Raw genomic sequence first — 23,177 nt, forward strand, 5'->3', positions numbered from 1 at the left:
TGATGTATGGAGTCACAGCATAAACATACGCAAATCTTTAATTACAGATAGGAGAGAGCGATGGGTGACTGTTGATTCCCCCAACTCTAACTGCATGACCTTGCTTTGATATATATTATAAATAAATGTCATATTTCATAGCAAATAAACATTTGATTTCATGACGGTAAAATGTGCAATCAGCATCTGTCTGTAATGTCTCAGGCTCTTGTGAGAGCAGGAGTCAGGATCATATATCAGGATATGACACATATCCTCAAACCTCTAGAATCAAATCAGAAGCTGGTCCTGGTCAGTGCCTCCAGTACTGAGGAGGAGCTGCATGGTAAACCCACCACCACTACAGTACGAGATGTTCTCCAAGTAAGACAACTGGTTTAACAACGCGACCTGACATTGCTGCTGATAGTGGTCATCTCGTCCCTGGACTCTTCTAACTTACTCATCAGAATGATGAAAATCTCCGTTAAGCCATATGTTTATGTTGGCACTGACTGAAATCACTTCCTGTGTGTGAAGGGGTCGCTCATACTTTTGATCTCACTGAAGATCATTGCCTCCGCCTGCAGCTTTGTGAAGCTTTATGTTTCGGCTCGCCACTCAGTCTGCTTGTATTGCTCCAGCTCTGAACAGCCCCCTCATACAAAACCATTGAGCCGCTCCCACTGTAAAATATGACAGAGAAATAAAGTAAACATGTTACTCTGGTAAGAAATCAAACATTTAATAAGAATAGATGAAAAACATTCTCAGAGGTAAGCGTGGCATACAAGAATAAAATACAAGTAGATATTGGGCTTTATATTGGCAGCATTGGCAGCAGCAAAGAAGACTCCAGGTAGAAACACATGTTGGGCAGTAACATCAGCGATGTGTGCAGCCATGACAACTTGATGAAATAATCTGGTGCAGTTTGTTTTGAACTTTACATTTGTGGTCAAAATTTCATAATGCAACTTTAATGACACCTACATACAGACTCACAAACTTTATGGCACTTCTTTATGGCAATTTAAATAGTAAATGTTAAATTTGAAACCAGTAGTTGAGTAAAAGTAGGCTGGATTCTGTAAAAGGATATTTAGCTCCACCGATGGAGAATATTGTCTTTCATTTGATCATGTCAATGGCATTGTGTTAGTCCTGTAAACAGCTGTCAATGCTGGCAGTTGTGAGCACATTAAGGCATTTCTTTGAGTTGATTTGGACAGCAGTGCCTGGTAGTAATGTGTCTGCTCTGTGAGTCAGATCCATTAAGTGAAGGATGGGAGCTCCCATCATTTCTTTACTTTTTTGTAAATGAATACAAGATACAGGTTTTATACCAGACACAATGTAAAATGATGGTATTCTAGAAATGATAGGGTTCACATAGGAACTCTTTTGCGGTCGTTCAAAGAGTCAAGAAAAGACACGAGAAAGACATAAATCTATAAAACACATACTTTTATTAAAAAAAAGTGCATTTTTTGTTTTTTGTTTGTTTGCTTTTTTCTTTATTCTTTCATGAACAAAAGATACAATAGAATAAACAAAAACATATACAAGCAAACCAGTCATTTCAGTATATCAATAAAACGGTACTAAGAAGAGAATAATTTCAATAGAAAGAAAGAAAAATAACTCAATAAAAAGTAAAGGTGACAGACATCTTTAATGAAAACATAGTGAATAGATTGATATGATACAGTATATATAGTCTCATCATTGGCGCCTGCCTGTGCAGCATCAGCGTGACGTCACTAAAGCAAAGCGGGAGCAGTAGCAGGAGCAGTGGCGATGAACCCTGCTGTGTAAATACACTGCTGTGGTCGGGTCCCCAAAATGTGACGCAACCGGACACACTATCAGTACAGAACAGAAGTTTGCTTCACATCCCGTTTGTGCCTGGGGTAAAAGGTCACGGTGACGGAGTGGAAGGAAACATGAAACAGCATGCCCCCCTTCTCACATAAATGTTTACTTACTTTGCTTCATTTTCTGTGAAACACGACGAGTACCGGAGGTAGAAGTGCACTTGTTTTGCTGTAAATTAACCCAGTCTGTCCATTTACTGTAAAGTTCCTCCGTTTTCGGCTATGGACCGTCCTGCACCGACAGCAGAATACAGCAGAGCAAAGAATGGAACTCCAACACCTGAAGCGGCGTGTTGTGTTCGCGGCTCCGGTGGAGGTGTAATCCCGCGGCTGTACCGGGACGAGATAGTACAACTGGTCAAATTAGCAGCTCCAGTGGTAAGACTGGCTTTGACTTTACACGCCTGGAAAGTTATAAACTACTCTTCTAATGTAAAGAAGTCCTTTTTTTGTTATATTTGTGGTTTATAAAATGATTTTTAAAATAGCAGTATTTTAGAAAAAGCGTTCTTCAAAGAAAAATGAACGTGAAAAACAAGTCACGTGATGAAGCCCTGGACATGGATAGACAGCTGGTAGCATGGTGGTCAGCAGTCTGCTCTGCTGCCTTCCTGCAATCACATATAACAGTCTGTGTGTTTAACACTGTCCACCTACCAGCAGGTAGAATATATGCAGATGCAGAGCTTAGAAACAAGGACATCTACAGTCCCGCATGGACCGTGATGCAGTGTGTGTTTATAACTAATGAAGCTGCTTTACATTATCATACTCTTATTTCAAACTGTTTTTCTGTTACAAACGTCTCACAGAGGAACAACATTCCAGCATTTGCATTAACTGGTTGCCTCCTATAAGTCATTATTTGGATTTCATCTCATCTGTCTTCTCATTTGATCAGATACTGAACAACGTCAATGTCTAAAACATCATTTCTTTGTTGACTTGTGTTTCACCTACTTGCATATCAATTAATTAATTACTAAATGTATATATTTAATTAATGTATTTATTCATTTTGACCCTCATTAACTGTTACAACAGCTACTATTCTATACACACGTCGTATACACACACTGGCGTCTTTATTAGGTACACCTGTGCAATCTAATGCAATCCAATACAACAGCTATGCTATAAATTCTACATTTCAGTTTTCTTTCTGCTTTTTGTTTATTATTGAGGTCATAGTGAGTGATGGTGATGTACAAGGGTGCATTATATTAAATGGTGTTCTTAATATTTTGTCCTCTCCATTAACATACATGAGAGAAGCAAAATATTAGGAACACCAGTCAATATAATACACCATCAGTACGCCACCACCACTTAGTATGACCTCAGTAATAAACATAAAGTAGAATTATCACCTTTTTGACAGTGTCAACGAAAACTGAAAATGAATAAGCTTCATAAATGTAGAATTTAAAGCAGAGCTGTTGTATTGGATTGCATTAGATGCACAAACATAAATGTATTTAAAACAGGTAACTAAATAAAGTAAAGAAGGTATCAGTTTCAGGATCAGTTTGTTGTAGCAGTAATGCAGCACCCACTGCACTCGAATGTTTTGACCATTATAAAATAATAAGCTTTCCTACAAAATTAATATCAGACTGTCATTTCTATTTCCTCCAGGTCATTTCCCAGCTGATGGTGTTTCTGATAGGTCTCATCAGCATGGTGTACTGTGGTCACATGGGAAAAACAGAACTTGCAGCTGTATCACTCGCAGCTGCGGTAAGGAAACATGTTTGAATCTTTCAACTTCCACTTGGTGTTACTGCCTTTCTATAAGCTTTCCTTCAAATGTATCTATCTGGCAATATATTGATCAAGTTTGTCTAGAAATGATGTTTCCCATTTGTCTGCACAGATTGATTCTGATGTTCTTTTTGTAATTTGCAGGTGGTTAACATCACTGGTATTTCCATTGGCACTGGTTTATCATCAGCTTGTGATACCCTCATATCTCAGGTAATAGCATCAACAAAGTTTGTTCTTTCTCCTTAAAAACAACTCAGCACTTAACTTTTGTATCAAGTTTGCTTTCTTGACCCGTTCATATGTTTATTTAGTAGTGTGATTTGTTTTCTAACTCCTTTATCTGTCTACCTGTTTCATGTAGACGTATGGGAGCGGTAACTTGAAGCGTGTGGGTGTGATTCTCCAGAGGGGGATTCTTATACTACTGCTGGGCTGTTTCCCCTGCTGGGCCGTCCTCATCAACACTGAAGCTATCCTACTTGCTTTCAAACAGAGCCCAGAGGTCGCCAGGTCAGTCCCAGCGGTGTAGGTGGTGTGAACGGTCACGATGAGCCAACTCTATTAAAGTAACAGAGTTGTGTAAAGTTGCCGCACGCGCAAACCCAACGTTTCCTGCTTCCAATTAAAAGCTTTTAAATGACTAAATATCGGGAGGCTTGAATTGTGAAGAATTTACAGGAAGTGAAAATGGAGCCAGTTATGGAGCCACGGCTCAGTGTGACTACCCCAAAAACAATGACAAAAACCCACAATGTTCGCAGAGCGGAGTGCGTGGAGCAGATGACCAGATAAAGCAATCTGTCACAAGCTGACATCATCTCAGGTTTAAAGTGGAAAAAAATGCTGGAAATCGAGTGTTCTCAGCAGCCTGAAGCCGGTGCTTTTTTTGCTCACAGGGATTACTTCTACAAACATTTGCCTCATTATTTGACACATTAGCCACTTTTAACATCAACATTCAACATTGTGACATTACAGTGTATATGTCTGAAACTAAGAAAAAGCATAATAGGTCCCCTTTAAGATAAGATGGGGGCTGACCTTTAAGGGCTTTTGAAGTGAGACATTCCCACGGATTTCACAAGGGGCCACTGCAGAGAAACTAAAAATGGGAGAAATATGATCTCCTTTCTATTTCATGTCAGTACATCTGCTGCTGCATTCTGGACCAGCTGGAGAGTCTGTAGAGAGTTGTTAGGGCAGCATGATAATAAGTAACTACAAATATTCAGCTTAGCAGTAACGCATACATGGTACAGTATAAACTGCAGAGAGTTGTACTATATTCTATAGTTTATCAGCACAAATAAGACATAGATAGGTCGAGCTGTTACCACCATCTCCAGCTTCTTCTGTCAGCTTGTCAGCGTGGGTGCTAGTGGGTATTTGTGCTGACAGCAGTCTGAGCAGCAGGTGTTCGCTAAGTGTTGGTTGTCACTAAAATTTGCAGTAGAAGACCAGAAGGGTAGAAGGGTCAACTGACTTGGTTTTTTTTTGGCATCACTGTATGCTGACTACCACGTAACAGATGTTTAGGGCCCAGCACAATAGAACAGACATAAGGGTTGAGGCTGTGATTGCATTCTTAACAACCAACTCAAAAATAGTAATCATGTTGCTCTTAGCTCTTGTACAACTCACTTGTGCTGATTCTGCTACTATTTGCTGATAGTTTCATATATTACATATGGACAATAGTTTTTGATTCCATTCACACACACACTGTCTGTCTGCTTCTCCACAATAAAGTCTCGCCCAGCTGTATGTGAAGATCTTCATGCCTGCTTTGCCGGTGAGTTTGAGGCATTCTGTTTTCCTTCAAAAGCGCATGTATCCAGGTAGTTAGGGATGGGCAACACTGATTCTTATACTGAATCTTGTCTATATTGTCACACTTATATATAATATACTATCATAAAAATACATTTTCTGGACATTTAAATGAGAGGGTACTTGTTGTTTTTGGTTAATCATTTAAAATAAAAGTGAAATGAGGTTATTTTGGGACACTGCTAATTGCTGATTATGATTTATATTTTCATAACACAGTCTTGCTTACTGATTTCCAACGTTGGCCTAATATAGCAACAGTAAAAATGATAACTTTTTTTATATATCACTTTTCAAAAAAGTCACAAAGTGCGTTATAAAAACACAAATAGAGTAAAATGAAGGATAGCTGGTATAGTCATGTGGCCTGACCTTGTGTTCAACAAAATACAGATTTCAAATATATTTCTTTGTCTGTTTTCTTCCTTCAGGTTACTTTTATTTACCAGCTGCAAGGGAAGTATCTTCAAAATCAGGTGCGGTGTCTTAACACAAGGCCACTGATGCATCGTTATTAACATCAGCATTGAGACTGAACCTGTGCTTTTTGGCTTACAGGGAATTATGTGGCCCCAGGTTATAACCGGATTGGTTGGAAATTTGCTAAACGCTCTCATCAACTACATCTTCCTTTATCCTCTGGAGCTGGGTGTCGCGTAAGTTTTTGTGCCATTACAATTAATCATTCTTTAGGTTCAATCTTTAGGAGGGAAATGTTTGGAGGGAAATGTCTACGCAATTATTGGGTTGCCATGACAGTTGGTAGAGAAGGACGCCTAAAGGATGCTCCTTAACGACTTAGGTGAACCTCTGACTTTTGATCCACTGTTACGCCACCAAAAAGGTCAAATGTACCTGTCTAACATTAAAGGTCATGGACAGAATAACTACAAAACAAATAATAATACAAAATGAATATAAAGTGCATTCGTCAACAAATAACTGCTTTTAACAGTTTTTTCTGCTTTTTCTTTCCGGTTCTTCGTGATCCTATTGAAGTGGATCTGCAGCAGCCAATGCTATCTCACAGTGTTCGCTGGCTTTGCTTTTATTCATTTACATCTACTGGAGGGGTCTGCACAAAGCCACTTGGGGAGGTAAGTTCCTTTCTCCTTTTTGTGGAGAGTTTGCCCACAACATCAGTTGAAAGTTTAAATGGGTTTTCATGTTCCATCCAGTATTTTCATCTTGTTTCATCATTCACGTCTCTTACAACTTGTTCATTGATTATCTTTTATGAACATTCCGGTGTGTAACTGTTGATGCATTGACACTCTTCAACTACAAACCTTTGACCTGTAGGCTGGTCAATTGACTGTCTACGCGAATGGGGTGACTTTGTGAGACTGGCCGTTCCCAGCATGTTTATGATTTGTCTGGCGTGGTGGACGTTCGAAATAGGAGGATTTCTGGCTGGTCTGATAAGCGAGGTTGAGCTGGGCGCTCAGGCCATAGTGTACCAGCTGGGCACTATAACTTACGTGGTAACTCCTCTTCACTTTTTCCTATCTTAAAGTGTAAAATCAAAGCAGTCAGTTTTAGTTTTTTGAAATATAAATATCACTTTTAAAATAATGTATTTCCATTATATTCACTTATATACAATTCATTTATCATTCACAGATCCCACTAGGATTGACAGTTGCTGCCACAGTACGCGTTGGGAATGCTCTTGGTGCAGGAAACGTAGAGCAGGCCAAGCTGTCCTGCAAAGTCCCCCTCATATGTACATGTAAGAGCCAATGCATACAGTAGCTGCATCCTGCAGTATATCTACAGAGAGTCAGAAAAGTAGTGAGAACACATCCTCCACTCGGGTCAAGTAGTAGTAATATATAAACATTTGTATTAACCTTCCTCCAGTGTTCAGAACAAATCTGACCGATTTACAACTTTCATAAATCATAAATATAGTGTTTTTCATTTGGTTGCCTCAAGGCTTCATGATTTCCTCAAAACTAGGCATTTGAACATATAAAATTGTTGATCACCACTTTCATTGAATATTGAGTGGCTTAGTAATTGTTACAGTAGTGATGTCAAAAATGACCGCCGTAGGAAATGAATAGCTAAGAACTATACTATGTTCATCGATTATATGGCAAACATCCCCATACACAAACACTGTGTGAACTACACCCTCTCACAGACCCCATGTATAAAGCTTTATTTGTGCCTTCCTCTCATTTTACAAATAAGGAGGTGACTGATTAGGTGTTCTTTTTTTCTCCCTTGGTTATTTCAATATATACACTTCTTAAAAATACTGCATGATTAAACTACATTAACAACACATGCTGTTTTTTTTGCTTCTTGTGTTCCAACACAGTCGTAGTCGCATGTGTTGTCGGAGCCGGTCTGACCATCAGCAGAAATGTCATTGGATACATTTTCACCACAGAGCCGTGAGTAAAGCCTTTGACACAATAACCTTCACTTTCACGCACCAACAGACATGAAAAAAGCATTTGTGTGTATGTGTCGTTTCATAATGCTTTGCAGATTGTTGCCCATTAACCAAGTGTATCATTTTTATGCTGAGTCATGCTGAACTGTAATTGTTTAATGAGCCTTCAGTTACTGTATGTTTAACAGGTCTTTCAGCTCATTGTTGGTGATGCTGAATTTAAGACAGAACAGATTTTTTTTTTTTTACTATCTGATAGAATAAATTATTCTCATTTTAGATAAAAACATTAGAAAATTGGGGTTTTAGCAGTTTTTTAGTGTTAATTTTCTTCATGAATTATCACACAAAACCGCTCAGAGACCCTCTTTGTCTTTTCATCTTATATTTCAGTAATTGTCAGTATGTTCTTGTACATTTAAAAAGCATCTCTTCTCTGACTCTCCTCTAGAGACATTCTTCAGAGGGTTGGTGAGGTCATGCCTCTAATAGGTTACATGCATATTGTCGACGCCACTGCGGTAAGACACAGCTCAATTAACATTTTGATGCACATAATCGGCAATGCTTTTCTAGACATTTTCTTATATACAGAAGGTGATTTGACTAAATAACCACAGGGAGCAGCTGCAGGTGTTATTAGAGGAACAGGGAAACAGTTGTTTGGTGCTCTGTGTAACCTGGTGGGATTCTACTTCATTGGTTTACCTATTGGTTTGTCCCTGATGTTTGCAGCAAACATGGGCATTGTGGGTAAGAGAAAAGTATTCAGTATTCATTCATACTATGTTCCATGCCTTCTGCTTGTCAGTTAACATTCAGGGAAGCCATTTAATCTCCACTCTTGTCTTTGTAACAGGGCTGTGGACAGGACTTGTCACTTGTGTGACACTGCAGTTGACTGTTTTTATCATATTTTTGTGCAAACTCGATTGGAATAAGGCAGTTGAAGAGGTGACAATACAATTCTATTTAGTAATTATTTTACAGTTTGAAGTTATAACACTATCAGCAACTGTTTTCAATGTTTCTGATCAGGCTCTTGTGAGAGCAGGAGTCCAGAATGCAGAAGAAAAAGAGATGGTTGAGTTGGAGCAAACAGGTGGGTACAGGCAACATCCTCGCTGTCTACTCTTTCTGTATTGACATGAAACCTGCTTTGAATCTTTGTTTTTGACTTTTGTGTTAACACCAAACATTCCATCTCCAAACATCTTCAGACTTGAATCAGAAGCAGGCCTCGGTCACCACAACCGCATCCGGCTGTGTGAGTGCTGAAGAGGGGGGCACAGACCTAGAAGAGCATGATCCAGGCCACAGTCAACTACAATCCACTACTACTACTACTACTACTACTACTACTGTAGGGGATGTGCTATCAGTGCGACAGCTGGTTTTACGGCGTGGCCTGGCGTTGTTAGTCATGGTTGTGATCCTTGTCGCTGGAATCATAAGTAGCGACTTGCTAGTGAGGCATTTAAAAGAATAACACTATTTTATAATGTATAGTGAGAGAGGGCTGCTCATCCTGTTCTGTGCAGCTTTCAATCACTCTTACTGTAGCTACATATGCTTTATGTTTTTTTCCCTTACTGCTGTGTAGTTGTTGTAGTTAATCAATTATTACTCAAAGAGCCAATAAACAGTTGGAGTTGCAGTTTTCTAATGCAGCTGCATTTTACAATCTGTGTCTTAAGACTTAAGCAATAATATTAAGGTGCTGTACTTCTTCAGGTATTGTTGTTGAACTTCACAGAGTTCATTAGCACAGATACTTTACAAGTTAAAAAGAAGATGTAACAGGAGTGAATGTAAAGATGTCAAACATGTTTACATTTTTGGGGTATCATTTGTGTTCATTTGTGTTCATTTTGTACTTTGGGTGTTACTGTAAGTGAGTATAAAAGGACTGTGTGTGCTTTCTAACCTGTTATCTGTTAAATCACAGTGAAACATGTGGATCAAAATGAGGTTTTTGGTCCCAAAGAGGAGTCACTGAACGTCATCTGAACTGTGACTAACAAAGTCTGCCTATCATTGCTGCTATCGATAGCTAGAATTATGTCAGGCCGCGCTGGCCAGTCGATTTATTCCAGATGTGCTCACACATGTGGCTAAGCTGCATTGAGCCCCTATATGCTTCAAACATTTGGCACAAACTTGCAAAGGATGTCAGACACTGTTATTGTCATATAAATCCATTTGATGTTGTTTTTAACTTGTTTTTGGATCAACACAAAAATCTTCTGTTTTTGTGTGGACTGCCATTTTTATTTCCTGCCATTTACTCTATTTTTGTATTGATGTTTTATGAAGTATCTTGTGTATGACATGTTATATAAATACATTTCCTTGCCTTGCAAAATAGACTCAACTACTATATCGCTTCAGAAGACTGTTTTCCCAAGAAAACCTAAGAAAGATACTATATTCTCTTGAGATGCCAGCTAGCTTATACCGTGCTTTTAAGTGTAAATGTGTGTAACTGTGTTAGTACAGGCAATGGATTCCACCTGGGACACCGTACACTCTAATCTTCCATGCCAAAACACCTGAGAATAGTAGAGAGGTGTTTCATAAAGAAGGTTAGGTAAAGGGGGCTTTGTGAAAAGTCTGGCTGAGCCCAGAGGGTTTAAATTGTTCTTTAATGCCACCTAAGAGCTAAAGTGATAAGACTAATTAAAGCCTGTTTTCAGCTGTTATATGACTTGAAAACACAGACCTGAGACACCAAATTCAGAATTCCTCACTACATCAAAAAAGAAAAAAAGAGATGTAAAAAGAACATTGTAATGCCTGCAGGTAAAACATGTAATGAACATATAATATGACGAATGAAATATTAAAACACATACTGAGAAAACAGGCCAAGAATCAAAATATAATGTGACCAGAGTTTGACTTATGTAAAGATGACCTCTACTACTTTACCCTTCACTCAGTTTGTTTCAACTGCTTGTACGTCATGTTAGGTTCAAGTGCAGCGTGCCTGTGAAGATTATTTCTGTGTCATGACTGTTGAAAATTAACCTGTGCAACACACCATCTCTGAGGTGTCACGTTGGATGGACCGTAGACAGGTTATGTATTATGATTTGCATTTTCTTGAATGTAAGTCTCTGTCAGTTGGATCTTTGGTGTGCAAATGTGACAAAACAGTTTCCATGTGGTGGAAATGTTATATATAAATATATGATGAGATTGTCTTTTTTTCACTTTCAATAAAAGGATTTTTGGATGTCTGCCGCATTTTTTTTTTACATTTTGTTGACATGACATCCAAAAGGACAACAAGCAGTGAAAATTATCAGCTTTACATGTTTCAGTCTGGCTGATTGAAACAATGGTTAAGCCTTAAATGATCACATACAGAGCATTCATAAAGTATTAAGACCTCTTCACTTCTTTCACCTTTTGTAATGTTGCAGCCTTATGCTAAAATCATTTAGATACACTCAATACCACATAACGACAAAGCAAAAACTGAATTTTAGAATGTTATTGCAAACTTATTAATAAGGAGAAACTAAAACCACGCAGAGTTCAGAACCTTTTCTACTTGAAATTTAGTTCAGGTGCCTTCCATTTCTCTTTATCCTCTCTGAGTTGTTCCTACATCTTAACTGGAGTCTAATAGTGGTAAATTCAGCTGATTGGAGATGATCTGGAAAGGCACACACCTGTTCATGTAAAGGTCTCACAGCTGACAGTGCATATCAGAGGTCACAGACAGGATTGTGTCGAGGCACAAAAAACCCAGCTGCTGCATTGAAGGTTCCTAAAAGCTTTGTGGCCTTCATAACCCTTAAATAGAAGACGTTTGGAACAACCAGGACTCAATTGGTCTAGAAGGTCCTTGGTAAGAGAAGTGACGGAGAACCTGGTCTGATGAAACCAAGACTGAACTGTTTGGCCTCACTTCTAAGTGTCACGTCTGGAGGAAACCAGGAACTGCACATCACCTTCTCAATACCATCCAACTGTGAATCATGGCGGTGGCAGCATCATGCTGTGGGTTTATTTTTTTTCAGCTGTGGGTTGTTTTTTTTTTACAGAGACATGCTTAATAAAAACCTGGTCTAGTGTGCTCAGGACCTCAGATTTGGCCAAAGGTTCACCTTTCAACAGGACAATAACCCTAAGCACACAGCCAAGATAATGCAGGAATAGCTTAGGGACAACTTTGCAAATAACCCAGCCAGAGCCCTGACTTGAACTTGATTAAACATCTCTAGAGAGACCTGAAATGGGTACACCGAGGGCCCCCATCCAACCTGACAAAGCTTCATAATCTGCAAAGAAGAATGGTAGAAAATCCCTGAAATGTGCATAGCTTGTTGCATCATTCCCAAGAAGACACAAGGCTGCCAAAGTTCAACTAAGTACAGGGGTAGTAAAGGGTCTGAATAATTATGTCTATGTGATATTTCAGTTTTTCCTCTTTTTTTCCTTTTGAAAATTTACAAAAAACACTTAAATCCTGTTTTCCCACATCGTCATTATAGGGTATTAAGTGTAGATCGAGGAGAGGGCGGGGGTGGAGGCGAATTTAAGGATTTTATCATAAGGTTGCACACATAATAACATGTGGAAAATGCAGTTCTGAAGTTAAGATTTCTGAATGAACTGTAAGTATGACAAGGCTGGTTTGGATGAGTTTAATGGTTAGCTTCAAACTTTTTTAAACTTGATTAATGTCCTAAAAAATGAACTTGGCTTTAGTGATAACCTTGATGAAACCCCCCTGAGAAGTTTTAGCAATCTAGAGAGTGGAGCTTAAATGTCATTATTACTCACATAACACTCAAACGAGATAGGCTACAGTTTGTTTATGACGAAAGTAAGTCAACTGAGTCTCGAAATGAGTACATGAATGCATCACCAGGTCTACCCAATGACAGTGACGCCCCAAAACTACCGCACGAGGTGGTTGGCTTGTAGGACTCCCTTTAAACCCGCAGCAGCCACACGTGCGTAACCCCTCCTCTGGCTGCTCCACTAGTGGATTCATTATTTGACATTAGGTGTTACCGTTAAAGGGAGCGCACCCAGCAGCATCTGTCAAGCGCGCCTAAGTTTGTACCATTATGGACGGCTCCAGTAAAACAGTGAAAGAGGATTCAAAAAACGGGGAAGCTGCTGTTCACGGTACCGGTGAAACGCGGGGCTCATGGCTGAAGCGCGTGGTAGGCTGTATCCCGCAGGTCTACCGCAATGAGCTGGTACAACTTTTCAAACTAGCGGGACCAGTGGTAAGACTGACGCAACACAACACCTCCAAGTCGCCTCTGTGTGTTATTTAACACCATAATGTATTTGTATGTATACATGTTTGTATATATACTGTAGTCCTCAAGTGATATGTATGGTATATATGGACAGTATTAAAGTGTCGTACTCCAGCACTTGGATTGGATTGCTACTGATTTTTAATTCCTAACTTTGTGTTTACATTCACTCTGAGTGAACAAGGCAGGAGCCAAAGACTTATAAATAGCATCTCGATATTTAAACCATAGAGGAGGAATAAAAAGAGGTTAGAATTCATAAGTAGTTTCATCTTTTTTAGGGCAGGATTAACTCATCCATATCCTGCTCTCTGTGCATAGTGCATGTGTTATTAGTTTGTAAAAACCTCACAGATTTATGACAGATAGAGATTCAGATAATGCAGATTTATTGAGGACTTTGTAACATGGAAATACAACATTAAAGGAGACCTATTATGCTTTTCCTCATTTTATTTTAAGTCATCATTTTGCAATGTCAGGTGTAAATGTTAAATGTGTCCAAAGTGTCAAATAATGAGGTAAATGTACGAAGAAGGGATCCCTGTGAGCAAAAAGCACCAGCTTCAGAAAACTGAACACTCAGTTTCCAACATTTTTTTCTACTTTCAGCAAAGCTGACATCACTTCATGATATATTTCTTCATCTGCTCCACATGCAAATTCACTGCTCCGCTACGCTTACATTATGGCATTTTTACATAGTTTTTGGGATAGTCATGCTAAGCCATGACTCAAGTTGAGCTGGCACACTGAGTCTTATTCCATTACATAGCAGGACAAAGTAAAATAAGTAGTTTACCTGTTGGAGGTGTGCTGGTTGTCTGCAGCTCTTCAACAAATGTCATCATCACTGTGGCTGTTTCTGCTTGTAGTATTCTTGCCTTCCTTTTTTTTTTAATCTTTTCTGATCTGCTGCACTAAGAGCTCTAAATATCTCCATATGTTGTTGTGTTGACTGGTTTTTAGCACCACCAATGAAGCTCTGCTAATTCGGTGAGGAATATGTTTCTTTTCCTGAAACATATTCTGAGGCTGCTCCTCGGCATGCTTCAGGAAAGCTAGCCAATCAGATCACATAGTCATCGGGGCCTTACACCAGGCACATCTCCATCGTTTTCTGGCTCTAACGCAGTTTTGTTCTGTCCTCCACATGGCATCCTACCCCACTGGAAGCATTTAAGAAGCAGAGCATTTTTACTGCAGTCAAGCCATGTGCCTTTTAAATTCAATTGCACTGCTGTTACAGTAATTACAGCAGCCTAGTCAAAGCTGAAAGTCAAGCAGATGTTTTTAAGGGTTAGTTCTGCATTCTCTAACAAAGGTTCAAAGTTAGCCATAAAGGACAGGCCATAAAGGACAGGCCAGAGGCTGTCTCTCCAGACTGACCCTTTGTTACAAGCTAATCATAAATGAGAGGCAAAAAAAAGAAAATATACATGTGTCAACACATCAAGAATCTACCTATTAAATTACACTTCGGGGTAAACTGTCTTCAATACTTTTCTACTGTCATTTAGGGTGCATTCATATTACTCGACACACTTAATGCTTTCAAACTGTCACACATAGCAGCATACAGCGCAAAGGATCTTGGGATATGGGAGGCCGCGAAGAATAGTAGCGATGTGTCCTCCAAAAAGAGGGAAAAGAAGGCTGCATTTGAAGGGTGCATTCGAAGGAGCCTTTGAATTGGGACAGCCTTCGAATAGCGTTGTGACGTAATCGGCCTTCAAATGTGTCCTTCGAAGGATGCAGCCCCTGAATTTGGACACAGCTTCTGTGCTGTTTCTTTGTCTGACTTCCTACTCAGCTCGATCTGCTCTCTGCAGCTTTATGTGGCTTTGATACGGGTTCCGTCAAAAAGAGACTGAGCTTGTATTTTTAGCGGATGCTTCTGAAACACGCTGCGACACATCTGGTGGAATCACAAATGTTGACTAGGTTGGCCGCAATCAGAGCTGAAACGTGATGTGAATGCACCTGGTGGCATCAAGCCGTTTAAGAGACGGGAGCTAAGACTGCTTCTTAAGAGACAGAGTCTGAACTGAGGAGCTGCATAAAGAGCCAATATAAGATAAATAAGGAGTTTTTGAACTGTGAATCATACAAAGCTACTCTAGTGGAGTCCCAGAATAGAAATATAACATTGGAAATTAACATAACAGATCCCCCTTTAACTGAAATAAACTCAGGGCCTTGCTACAAGATGGGGCATCAATATTACATAATTATGCAGGTGTCATCTTAAGACCCTTATCATTTCGCTTTATATCTTTCTTTTAGTGGTGCAGTAAGTTGTGTCAAACTAATTTGGAATTAAATAAACACCAACACCACTCAGTTCATTATTGATGTAAGTGTGTTTTTTTTATTGATTAATTGAATAGTAGTTTGGTAAAAAAAAAAAAATAAATAAATAAAGTAAATCATTGTTTCCCAGAACACATGATGCAACCTAAAGTGTCATCAGATGTATTGGTTTTAACTAATTATGTTCTTTTGTTATAAATAATGACATTGAGGAGGCACCTCTAATCAATTGACTAATTTCTGTTGCTGAGTTAAGAATTTGTGCTGCTTGTTTTGCACATTTAATTTATATATTTAAAATCTCAAACCATCAGAACTTTACAGAAAATCGTGTTATTGTCCTTTGACGAAATTTGAGGATACTGACCTTTTGAACATAAAACTTCATTTCTAAGATGTCCTAAGTTTTTCTTTGTTATTTTTGCATTTGTATGAGCAGAAAAAAACAACAGAAGGTATTGTGTTTGTTTTTATACACCAGGTCATTTCCCAGTTGATGGTCTTCATGATCAGTTTCGTCAGCACGGTGTTCTGTGGTCACTTGGGGAAAACAGAACTTGCAGGAGTATCATTATCAATTGCGGTGAGGAAGCTGGCTCAAGTCCAATCTGTGTTCGTATTGTGTATCCAAGTCTGTCAGTGCAGGCATTTGAATCATCTGTCTGTTAATGTTTAAATTTTTCACTGATTTGTGTCTTCTTCTTTTTTTTAAAGTGCAGGTGGTTAACGTCACCGGTATTTCCATTGGCACTGGTTTGTCGTTAACTTGCGATACCCTCATATCTCAGGTAATATCCTCAACAAAGGTTGTTCTTTCACTTTATTTATCTAACCAAGACAAGCACAATCACTACCACTGGGTTCCCAGGTTGTGCTGGGGTCCCCTTACGAACAACTCAGCAATGAGCTTTTGTATCAAGTTAGTTTTCTTTGACCGGTCCAACCCTTGCTTATTGGTGTGATTTGGTGTTTTCTGACTCTGCTTATTTGAGTATCTATCTACCTGTTTCATGTAGACGTATGGGAGCGGTAACATGAAGCGTGTGGGTGTGATTCTCCAGAGGGGGATTCTTATACTACTGCTGGGTTGTTTCCCCTGCTGGGCCGTCCTCATCAACACTGAACCTCTCCTACTTGCTGTCAAACAGAGCCCAGAGGTCGCCAGGTCAGTCATCATTTAATCCACAAAACAACGCACAACTAAAGCTTCTCAATCAGTGACAGAGTTGGACATGTGTCAACGAATGACAATCTGACAATCTGTTTACACTTAGAAATGTAGAAATTGAGTGTTAGGGCACCTCTACATTAGATCTACATTAATATATATTTTAGCCACTTGGGGGCAGCAGAAACAAACTGTTAACACAATAGTGACATTATATCTAGCTTAAACTATAGATATGTTGTTTATTTGCGCATTCAGCACATATAGAGCAACATTAGCATTCATTTGGTCATGTCCATCTCGACCTGATGAATGTAAGTCTAGAATACACTCTCCTTTAAGTTTTGATTTGGTTTCTACCAACTCCCGACTCTGCTGTTTGGTGCTGTGCAGGTAGTGTACAGTGGGTTTTTATTGCTTTTTGCTGAAAACAGCTTACTGCTGTGTCTGCAAATGATGCTATAAGTGATGAAAAAGGATCAAAATATTATATCTGCAGGCCATGAAATCAAAATAATGAGGTAAAAGATGTTAAAGCACTCTGTGCTATAAAGTAGAGGAGAACTGCCAAATAGTGTGGTAATTATTTTGTAGATTCATCACTGCTAGTGACACATTTCACATGCATGTAGTCATTTGATCCATTGTTCATATAATATTATTGATTAATAAACACCTTCTAGGCAGCTGCATACATGCTCGTCCTTACTGCCTGGACCAGCCACGTTGATCATTTCCTACTGTTTTTTATATACTTAACATTATTTAAAGCAATTATTATCATTATTTAAAGCAATTAAATTAAAGTCCTTTGAGGGTATTATTGATTCATTTAAGGAAGTTAATTACTAATTTATAAACACAGATTATCAAAACTTTTGTCCTTGATAACTGCCTCCTACTTATGCAGCTATATTAGAAAGAAGTTACTATTAATAGATAATGGGAACAATTTATGAACAATTTAATTGGTGTGTCAGTTAAGGGGACCCACAGTTCCCACAGCCTGGGTAGTTTACATTTAATCTTTCTTCTTTTTTCTAAAACACATTTTGTTACATTGATAACACGTATTCTCCATCCAGTTCTTAGCTTTCAAGGATGTTTTTCAGCTAGTCAGTCCAACTGTTTGGTTCAGGTACTGGATAGCAGTTGCCATTAACTTTGGTGAGGACATTCACTGGTACCAGAAACAGAGGAAAAATCCTGCTAACTCATTACCTCACATTTTATATACAGTATATATATATATATATATATATATATATATGTACTGCCATATGTTTCAGTGCCACAGGTTTACATGTATATTTGTCTGTTGTTTTTCCCCCATGAAGTATGTCCCAGCTGTATGTGATGATCTTCATGCCTGCTCTGCCGGTGAGTTTGCATTCTGGACACTGTGTATAAAGATACCAGTAAAACAGACACTAAGTATTTACTTAATGCTTAATCATTGACTTTCCAATAGTCTCAAATGTGCTCATCTCAAACTCACACTGCTGCAATTTTGATGATGTTTTCCTTCTTCAGGCTGCTTTTATGTACCAGCTGCAAGGGAGGTATCTTCAAAATCAGGTGCAGTTTTGTGACACATTGCCACTGATGTTAAATTAAAAAGACTGATGCTTAGTTATAAAAAATTAACATTAATACAAGGTTGTGTTGTTTAATGCAGGGAATTATATGGCCTCAAGTAATAACTGGAGCTATTGGAAATATCTTCAATGCAATCATCAACTACGTCTTCCTCTTTCATCTGGATCTGGGGGTCGCGTGAGTTTTCTTACATCATTATCATGTTAAAGTTTAGTCATTATAAATGCATTATAATCTGAATATTTCTACAGTTTCTATTTCTCTGCTGTCTAAAACCTGCTGTTTTGTGTCTTTATTTCTTGTAGTGGGTCTGCAGCAGCCAATGCCATCTCACAGTATATGCTGGCTGTGATCCTCTACGTCTACATCTGCGCAAGGGGTCTGCACAAGGCCACATGGGGAGGTATTCGTTCACTTATTCTGACCAGTCACTGCAGCTCATCTCTTTTACTCTATCAGTCAAGTTTGTGTTCTTTTGATTGTCGACATTCCAATAATGTTTGACAAAATTAGTTACACTCTATAACTGTGTAATGCTTTGTAGAGGAGAGGTTACCGTGGTGACGCAGCTGGACCGAGTTAGGATTCACTTAAAAGGTCCATAATTTTTTCTAAAGGTTGTTTAAGACAAACAAGAATGTGCTAGCAGAACAGTCATTCTGGTCTTTTTCTGACTTGAGACAAAAGTTTACATGATAAGTTATATATTTAGTGAGCACTTTAAATCTGTGCTCATTTTAAGCTCATTTTATAATTTCTAAAACACATACATTTTGTCAAGCACACCAATCCATCAATCCATTCGTACCTTTTATTGTGATTTCACTAAATAAAAAAAGTAACATTGTGTTTTAAACACTTGCTAAACATACAAACTTCTGACCCACAGGTTGGTCACTGGACTGTCTGCAGGAGTGGGGACCCTTCGTCCAGCTTGCCATCCCCAGCATGCTCATGCTCTGTCTGGAGTGGTGGATGTTTGAGGTGGGAGGATTCCTGGCTGGTATAATCAGTGAGGTAGAGCTGGGAGCTCAGTCCATAACATACGAGCTGGCGGTGGTAGCCTACATGGTAACTCTTCTTTATTAGTCTTTGTTTCATGAATTACAAATTAATCACAAATGCTGACCTTCTATGATCCTTTGCTCCAATGAAAAAATCACTAAGGAAAAGAAGCTGATATGTATTTGTGGGAAGTACAGCCACTTCATCTTAATTTTTCTCCATAGTTCCCACTTGGATTCTCTGCTGCTGCCAGTGTACGGGTCGGGAACGCTCTTGGTGCAGGAAACATAGAGCAGGCCAAGCTGTCCTGCAAAGTTCCCATCATATGTACATGTAAGAGACACTGCCTACACTACATGTCGTCTGCATTACATGTATAGAAAAGGTCTTTCCATGAGTGGTAGCGGTAACGGTTTCACTAAAAACATATTTGACACTTAAGGTCACACATATCAAGTCAACACAAAAAATCTCTTAAGACAAACATCACGACAGACAAGAAGTGAAGGACAACTAATTGATGGTGTGATCAGGACCTGCAGGTATAAATGTCACCTCTAGATGGCAGCTTTGTGCCAATGATAGAGTAGACTATTCTCAAACCCCAGGAAGCTGTTTTTATTTAAATGACTGTTATGTTTTGTCTCAGTCATGAAGATTTTTCTCCACTAAATGTGGATTTTAAAGACTATGATTGTCATGTAATTCATAGCATGGGTAATTAAGGAATTTAAGTTTTGATACATACAAATAGCTGCATTGATAATCAAACTTTACACTTAAAATGTATTATTGAAACTAAAACATCCACAGGAGTTCAAAACACAATTATCACACATTTATCATCTTTATTATTTAACTTTTTTTGTTTCTTTCTTCCTTTCCCCCATTGCAGTCATCATTGCATGTTTTGTTGGGGCGATTCTCAGCCTCAGCAGACATGTAATTGGATACATTTTCACCTCAGAGCAGTGAGTAAAGTCTTTGATACAATAAACTTCACTTTCATGCACTTACTTAGTTGAAAACATATTTTGTGTTACTTTACTTGAGTCAGTATTAGTTATGCCACATTAAAACCTGTTAAGACAGCTATTCATCCCGTTTTTGCAAGTCTGCCAAAAGTGAGACATCGTAATCTTAAGCCACGATGATGGTTGGGAAAACTACCAGTAAACAGAAACTTCAATCTCTGTTGAAAAAGATGATTTGTAACATAAAGGTCATCATGTTATAATGTCATGGCATATGATAGGTTACGTGTTTCACTCTGAGATATGGTGAGAAGGTGCTGTTCCCATGCAGTATTTGTATTTATAAGTTGGCTTTAGATATTTTTAGATGCAGGCACCTCACTAAGGTACTCACAGTTCTTCTTGTCCATCTCCTTGCCAGAACATATTTTACCGCCCATTGAGAATCTCTATCTTCTTGTGTTTTAGAGACATTTTAACGAGGGTCGCCGACGTCATGCTGATATTTGGCTTCATGCATCTCGCTGATGCCGTCGCGGTGAGAAACAATTTCAGCAACAATTTCATGCTAGAAATCAACATTACGGGGGCACAGTAAGTGATTTGAGTAAATGTGTGTTTGGTTGTCCACAGGGAGTGACTGGAGGTGTTCTCAGAGGAGCAGGAAAACAGATGATTGGTGCTCTGTGTAATCTGGTGGGATATTATTTCATTGGTTTCCCTATTGGTGTGTCTCTAATGTTCGCAGCAAACATGGGCATTGTAGGTAAGAACCAACTAATTATATATTATAATATACATTGATACAATGTGTCTTGTCTCCTGCTTGATAAGTAACATTCAAGAAAGTCATTAAAACTCTTCTCTGATCTCTTTAAAAGGTCTTTGGACAGGACTTACCATTTGTGTGTTACTGCAGTCCATTTTCTTCGTGACATTTGTACACAAACTTGATTGGAAAAAGGCTGCTGATGAGGTGCGAAGCCATTCAAAATTCAACTTTGTAAACCGTGATTTGTCTTGAGGCAGAAATGAAATTGAAACATCGCTTTGACACAATTTTTTGGTAATGTCTCTGATCAGGCTCGTCGAAGAGCCGGAGTCTATATCAAAGATGAAAAAGAGACGGTCAGGATGGAAAACATAGGTATGCACCAGCACGTTGACTGAAACTTTGCGTTACAGTACGATGTTAATACTAAAGACTTATTCTTAAACCTCTAGACTCAAATCACAACCAGCCCCAGGTCAGTGCTACTGCCTCCAGTTGTGAGAGTGCTGATGAAGACCACACATACGAGGACCCGCATAGTGCACAACAGAGTAAAACTGCTACTACAGTAGGAGATGTTCTCTCAGTAACACAGCTGGTTTTGCGGCGCGGTCTGACATTGCTGCTCATGGTCGTCATCCTTGTGGCTGGAATCGTCATCAATCCCTTCCTCACCAGGCTGTTGAAATGACTCCTCTGATGGTTTAGTGACGTCAGTCAACCTAAAGGCTGTCGGGTTTGATAGCATAAAGCTCTGTTATGCAATATTATATATAACACTGAATCACCTAGTAGTGTGAAAGGGTTACTGTGCTGTTGATCCCACTGAGGATCGACACCTCAGTTTGCAATTTTGCACAGCTTTTAGCCCACAGCCCTCTCATATAACTGGGCAGCCACTCTAGGACAGCAAGCTGAATTTAAAAAAGTCAAACAACTTGCAAGCCAAAGAGACAGGTGTGTTTTGAGGACCAAACCAGGGGCTACGTGCACATGATTGACATCGGAGTGTTGCACTGAGACTGAGGGCTCTAATGGGATGCTCATGTCATTCTGTTCCTGTTGAATGTTTGTGTAATATGAGGCAGGTGTCGATAGTCATAAGAAAATTTGATGAAAGTTTATATATGTCTTTATATCAGTGCAATTTGTAACCCCTAGAGGCTGAGAGCTGCTTAATGCAACTTTAATGAACAGTCTGTTCAGACCTGCAGCGTTTCATTTAATGTTCAAACGTGCCTGAGCCAAGTGACAGTAAGGCGCTGTATGTCTTCATGTATGATGTATGAAGGTGTGTCATAGCTCAGCTCAGGTAGGATGAGAAAGAGAGATGTTTTGATTTTAAAGGAACATTTTTAAGATGTTTACATTCTGTACTTTGGGTTCAAGTAAACTGCAGAAATGGAACTGTTTTATAATGAGGCATATTCTTATCAGTGTCATTTTCTCAATATAAATAAATAAATACATGATTGACATGTGCAGTTTATTTTATATACATATGTGTTTATAAAACGTACCTCATGTCATTTTTATGCTATAATACTGGGATGGGAAGAGTTAATGTCCCAGCAAAATTAAAGTAGCAAAAATAAAATATATTGAAATATATATATAGAAATATTGATCACATCCTTGCTCAAGGACCTTTAAAGAGTAATCTCCAAATGTGTAAAATAAAGAAACCATGCAAGAGTGTGTGAATACCACAACAACAATACAACATTAATGTGCATATGTGTTCAAGGTGTGTTTTTAGATGTGTTTACAGCACCTATATCCTCTCACAGGACACACTGGGGACCAAAAGGTACACAAGGCAAATTCACCACAAAGTAGCCACCAATGATGACATATTTATGTGTTTTAGAGACAGTTAAGTTCCTTTTTCCCCAAGAGTCATTAACTTCAGACCCTCTGGTGGAGGATAAGTTTACCACTGAAGACCAGCAGAAGCTAAATGTCCCAGCTCAGTCATGCAGTGATTTAATGAAGGTTAATTAAGTTGCCCTTAATTAGGGCTATAGAATAATCTACTGCTGCTGCTTACACTCTCATAAATAAACATACATATGTCATTATTTTAACACCACAGTTGTAATGGGATTTCTCCATCAAACAGTCGATCATTTAAATGTCATAAAATGATGTCAGTCTTTGCACTAACATGACCCTCTATACTAACACAGGGCGCGTGT

General features: G+C 38.8%; 2 protein-coding genes across 3 annotated transcripts; both read left to right on the top strand.

Annotated features, from left to right (window-relative positions):
• Window positions 1-1,874: 1,874 nt before the first annotated feature.
• On the top strand, window positions 1,875-9,528 carry LOC133988651 (multidrug and toxin extrusion protein 1-like). The gene is made up of 16 exons (XM_062428083.1): window positions 1,875-2,234; window positions 3,495-3,596; window positions 3,765-3,833; window positions 3,985-4,133; window positions 5,373-5,415; window positions 5,885-5,929; window positions 6,012-6,109; window positions 6,453-6,550; window positions 6,756-6,937; window positions 7,077-7,185; window positions 7,783-7,858; window positions 8,312-8,381; window positions 8,481-8,613; window positions 8,720-8,814; window positions 8,899-8,962; window positions 9,081-9,528. The coding sequence occupies exons 1-16, from the start codon at window positions 2,079-2,081 to the stop codon at window positions 9,347-9,349; spliced, it is 1,758 nt and encodes a 585-aa protein (XP_062284067.1). The 5' UTR covers window positions 1,875-2,078; the 3' UTR covers window positions 9,350-9,528.
• Window positions 9,529-12,841: 3,313 nt separating this feature from the next.
• On the top strand, window positions 12,842-22,453 carry LOC133988667 (multidrug and toxin extrusion protein 1-like). Of its 2 annotated transcripts, XM_062428084.1 has the most exons (16): window positions 12,842-13,112; window positions 15,943-16,044; window positions 16,181-16,249; window positions 16,478-16,626; window positions 17,967-18,009; window positions 18,163-18,207; window positions 18,308-18,405; window positions 18,534-18,631; window positions 19,118-19,299; window positions 19,458-19,566; window positions 20,129-20,204; window positions 20,676-20,745; window positions 20,841-20,973; window positions 21,089-21,183; window positions 21,291-21,354; window positions 21,432-22,453. In XM_062428084.1, exons 1-16 carry the CDS (start codon window positions 12,948-12,950, stop codon window positions 21,668-21,670), a joined length of 1,737 nt encoding a protein of 578 aa, XP_062284068.1. In that variant the 5' UTR covers window positions 12,842-12,947; the 3' UTR covers window positions 21,671-22,453. The 2 variants fall into 2 exon arrangements, with proteins under 2 accessions (XP_062284068.1, XP_062284069.1); XM_062428085.1 differs by lacking the exons at window positions 15,943-16,044; window positions 16,181-16,249 and having other exon boundaries at window positions 12,843-13,112.
• The last annotated feature ends 724 nt before the right edge of the window (window positions 22,454-23,177 follow it).

The sequence above is a fragment of the Scomber scombrus genome, chromosome 2 (assembly GCF_963691925.1).
Source record: "Scomber scombrus chromosome 2, fScoSco1.1, whole genome shotgun sequence".
Lineage (NCBI taxonomy): Eukaryota > Metazoa > Chordata > Actinopteri > Scombriformes > Scombridae > Scomber > Scomber scombrus.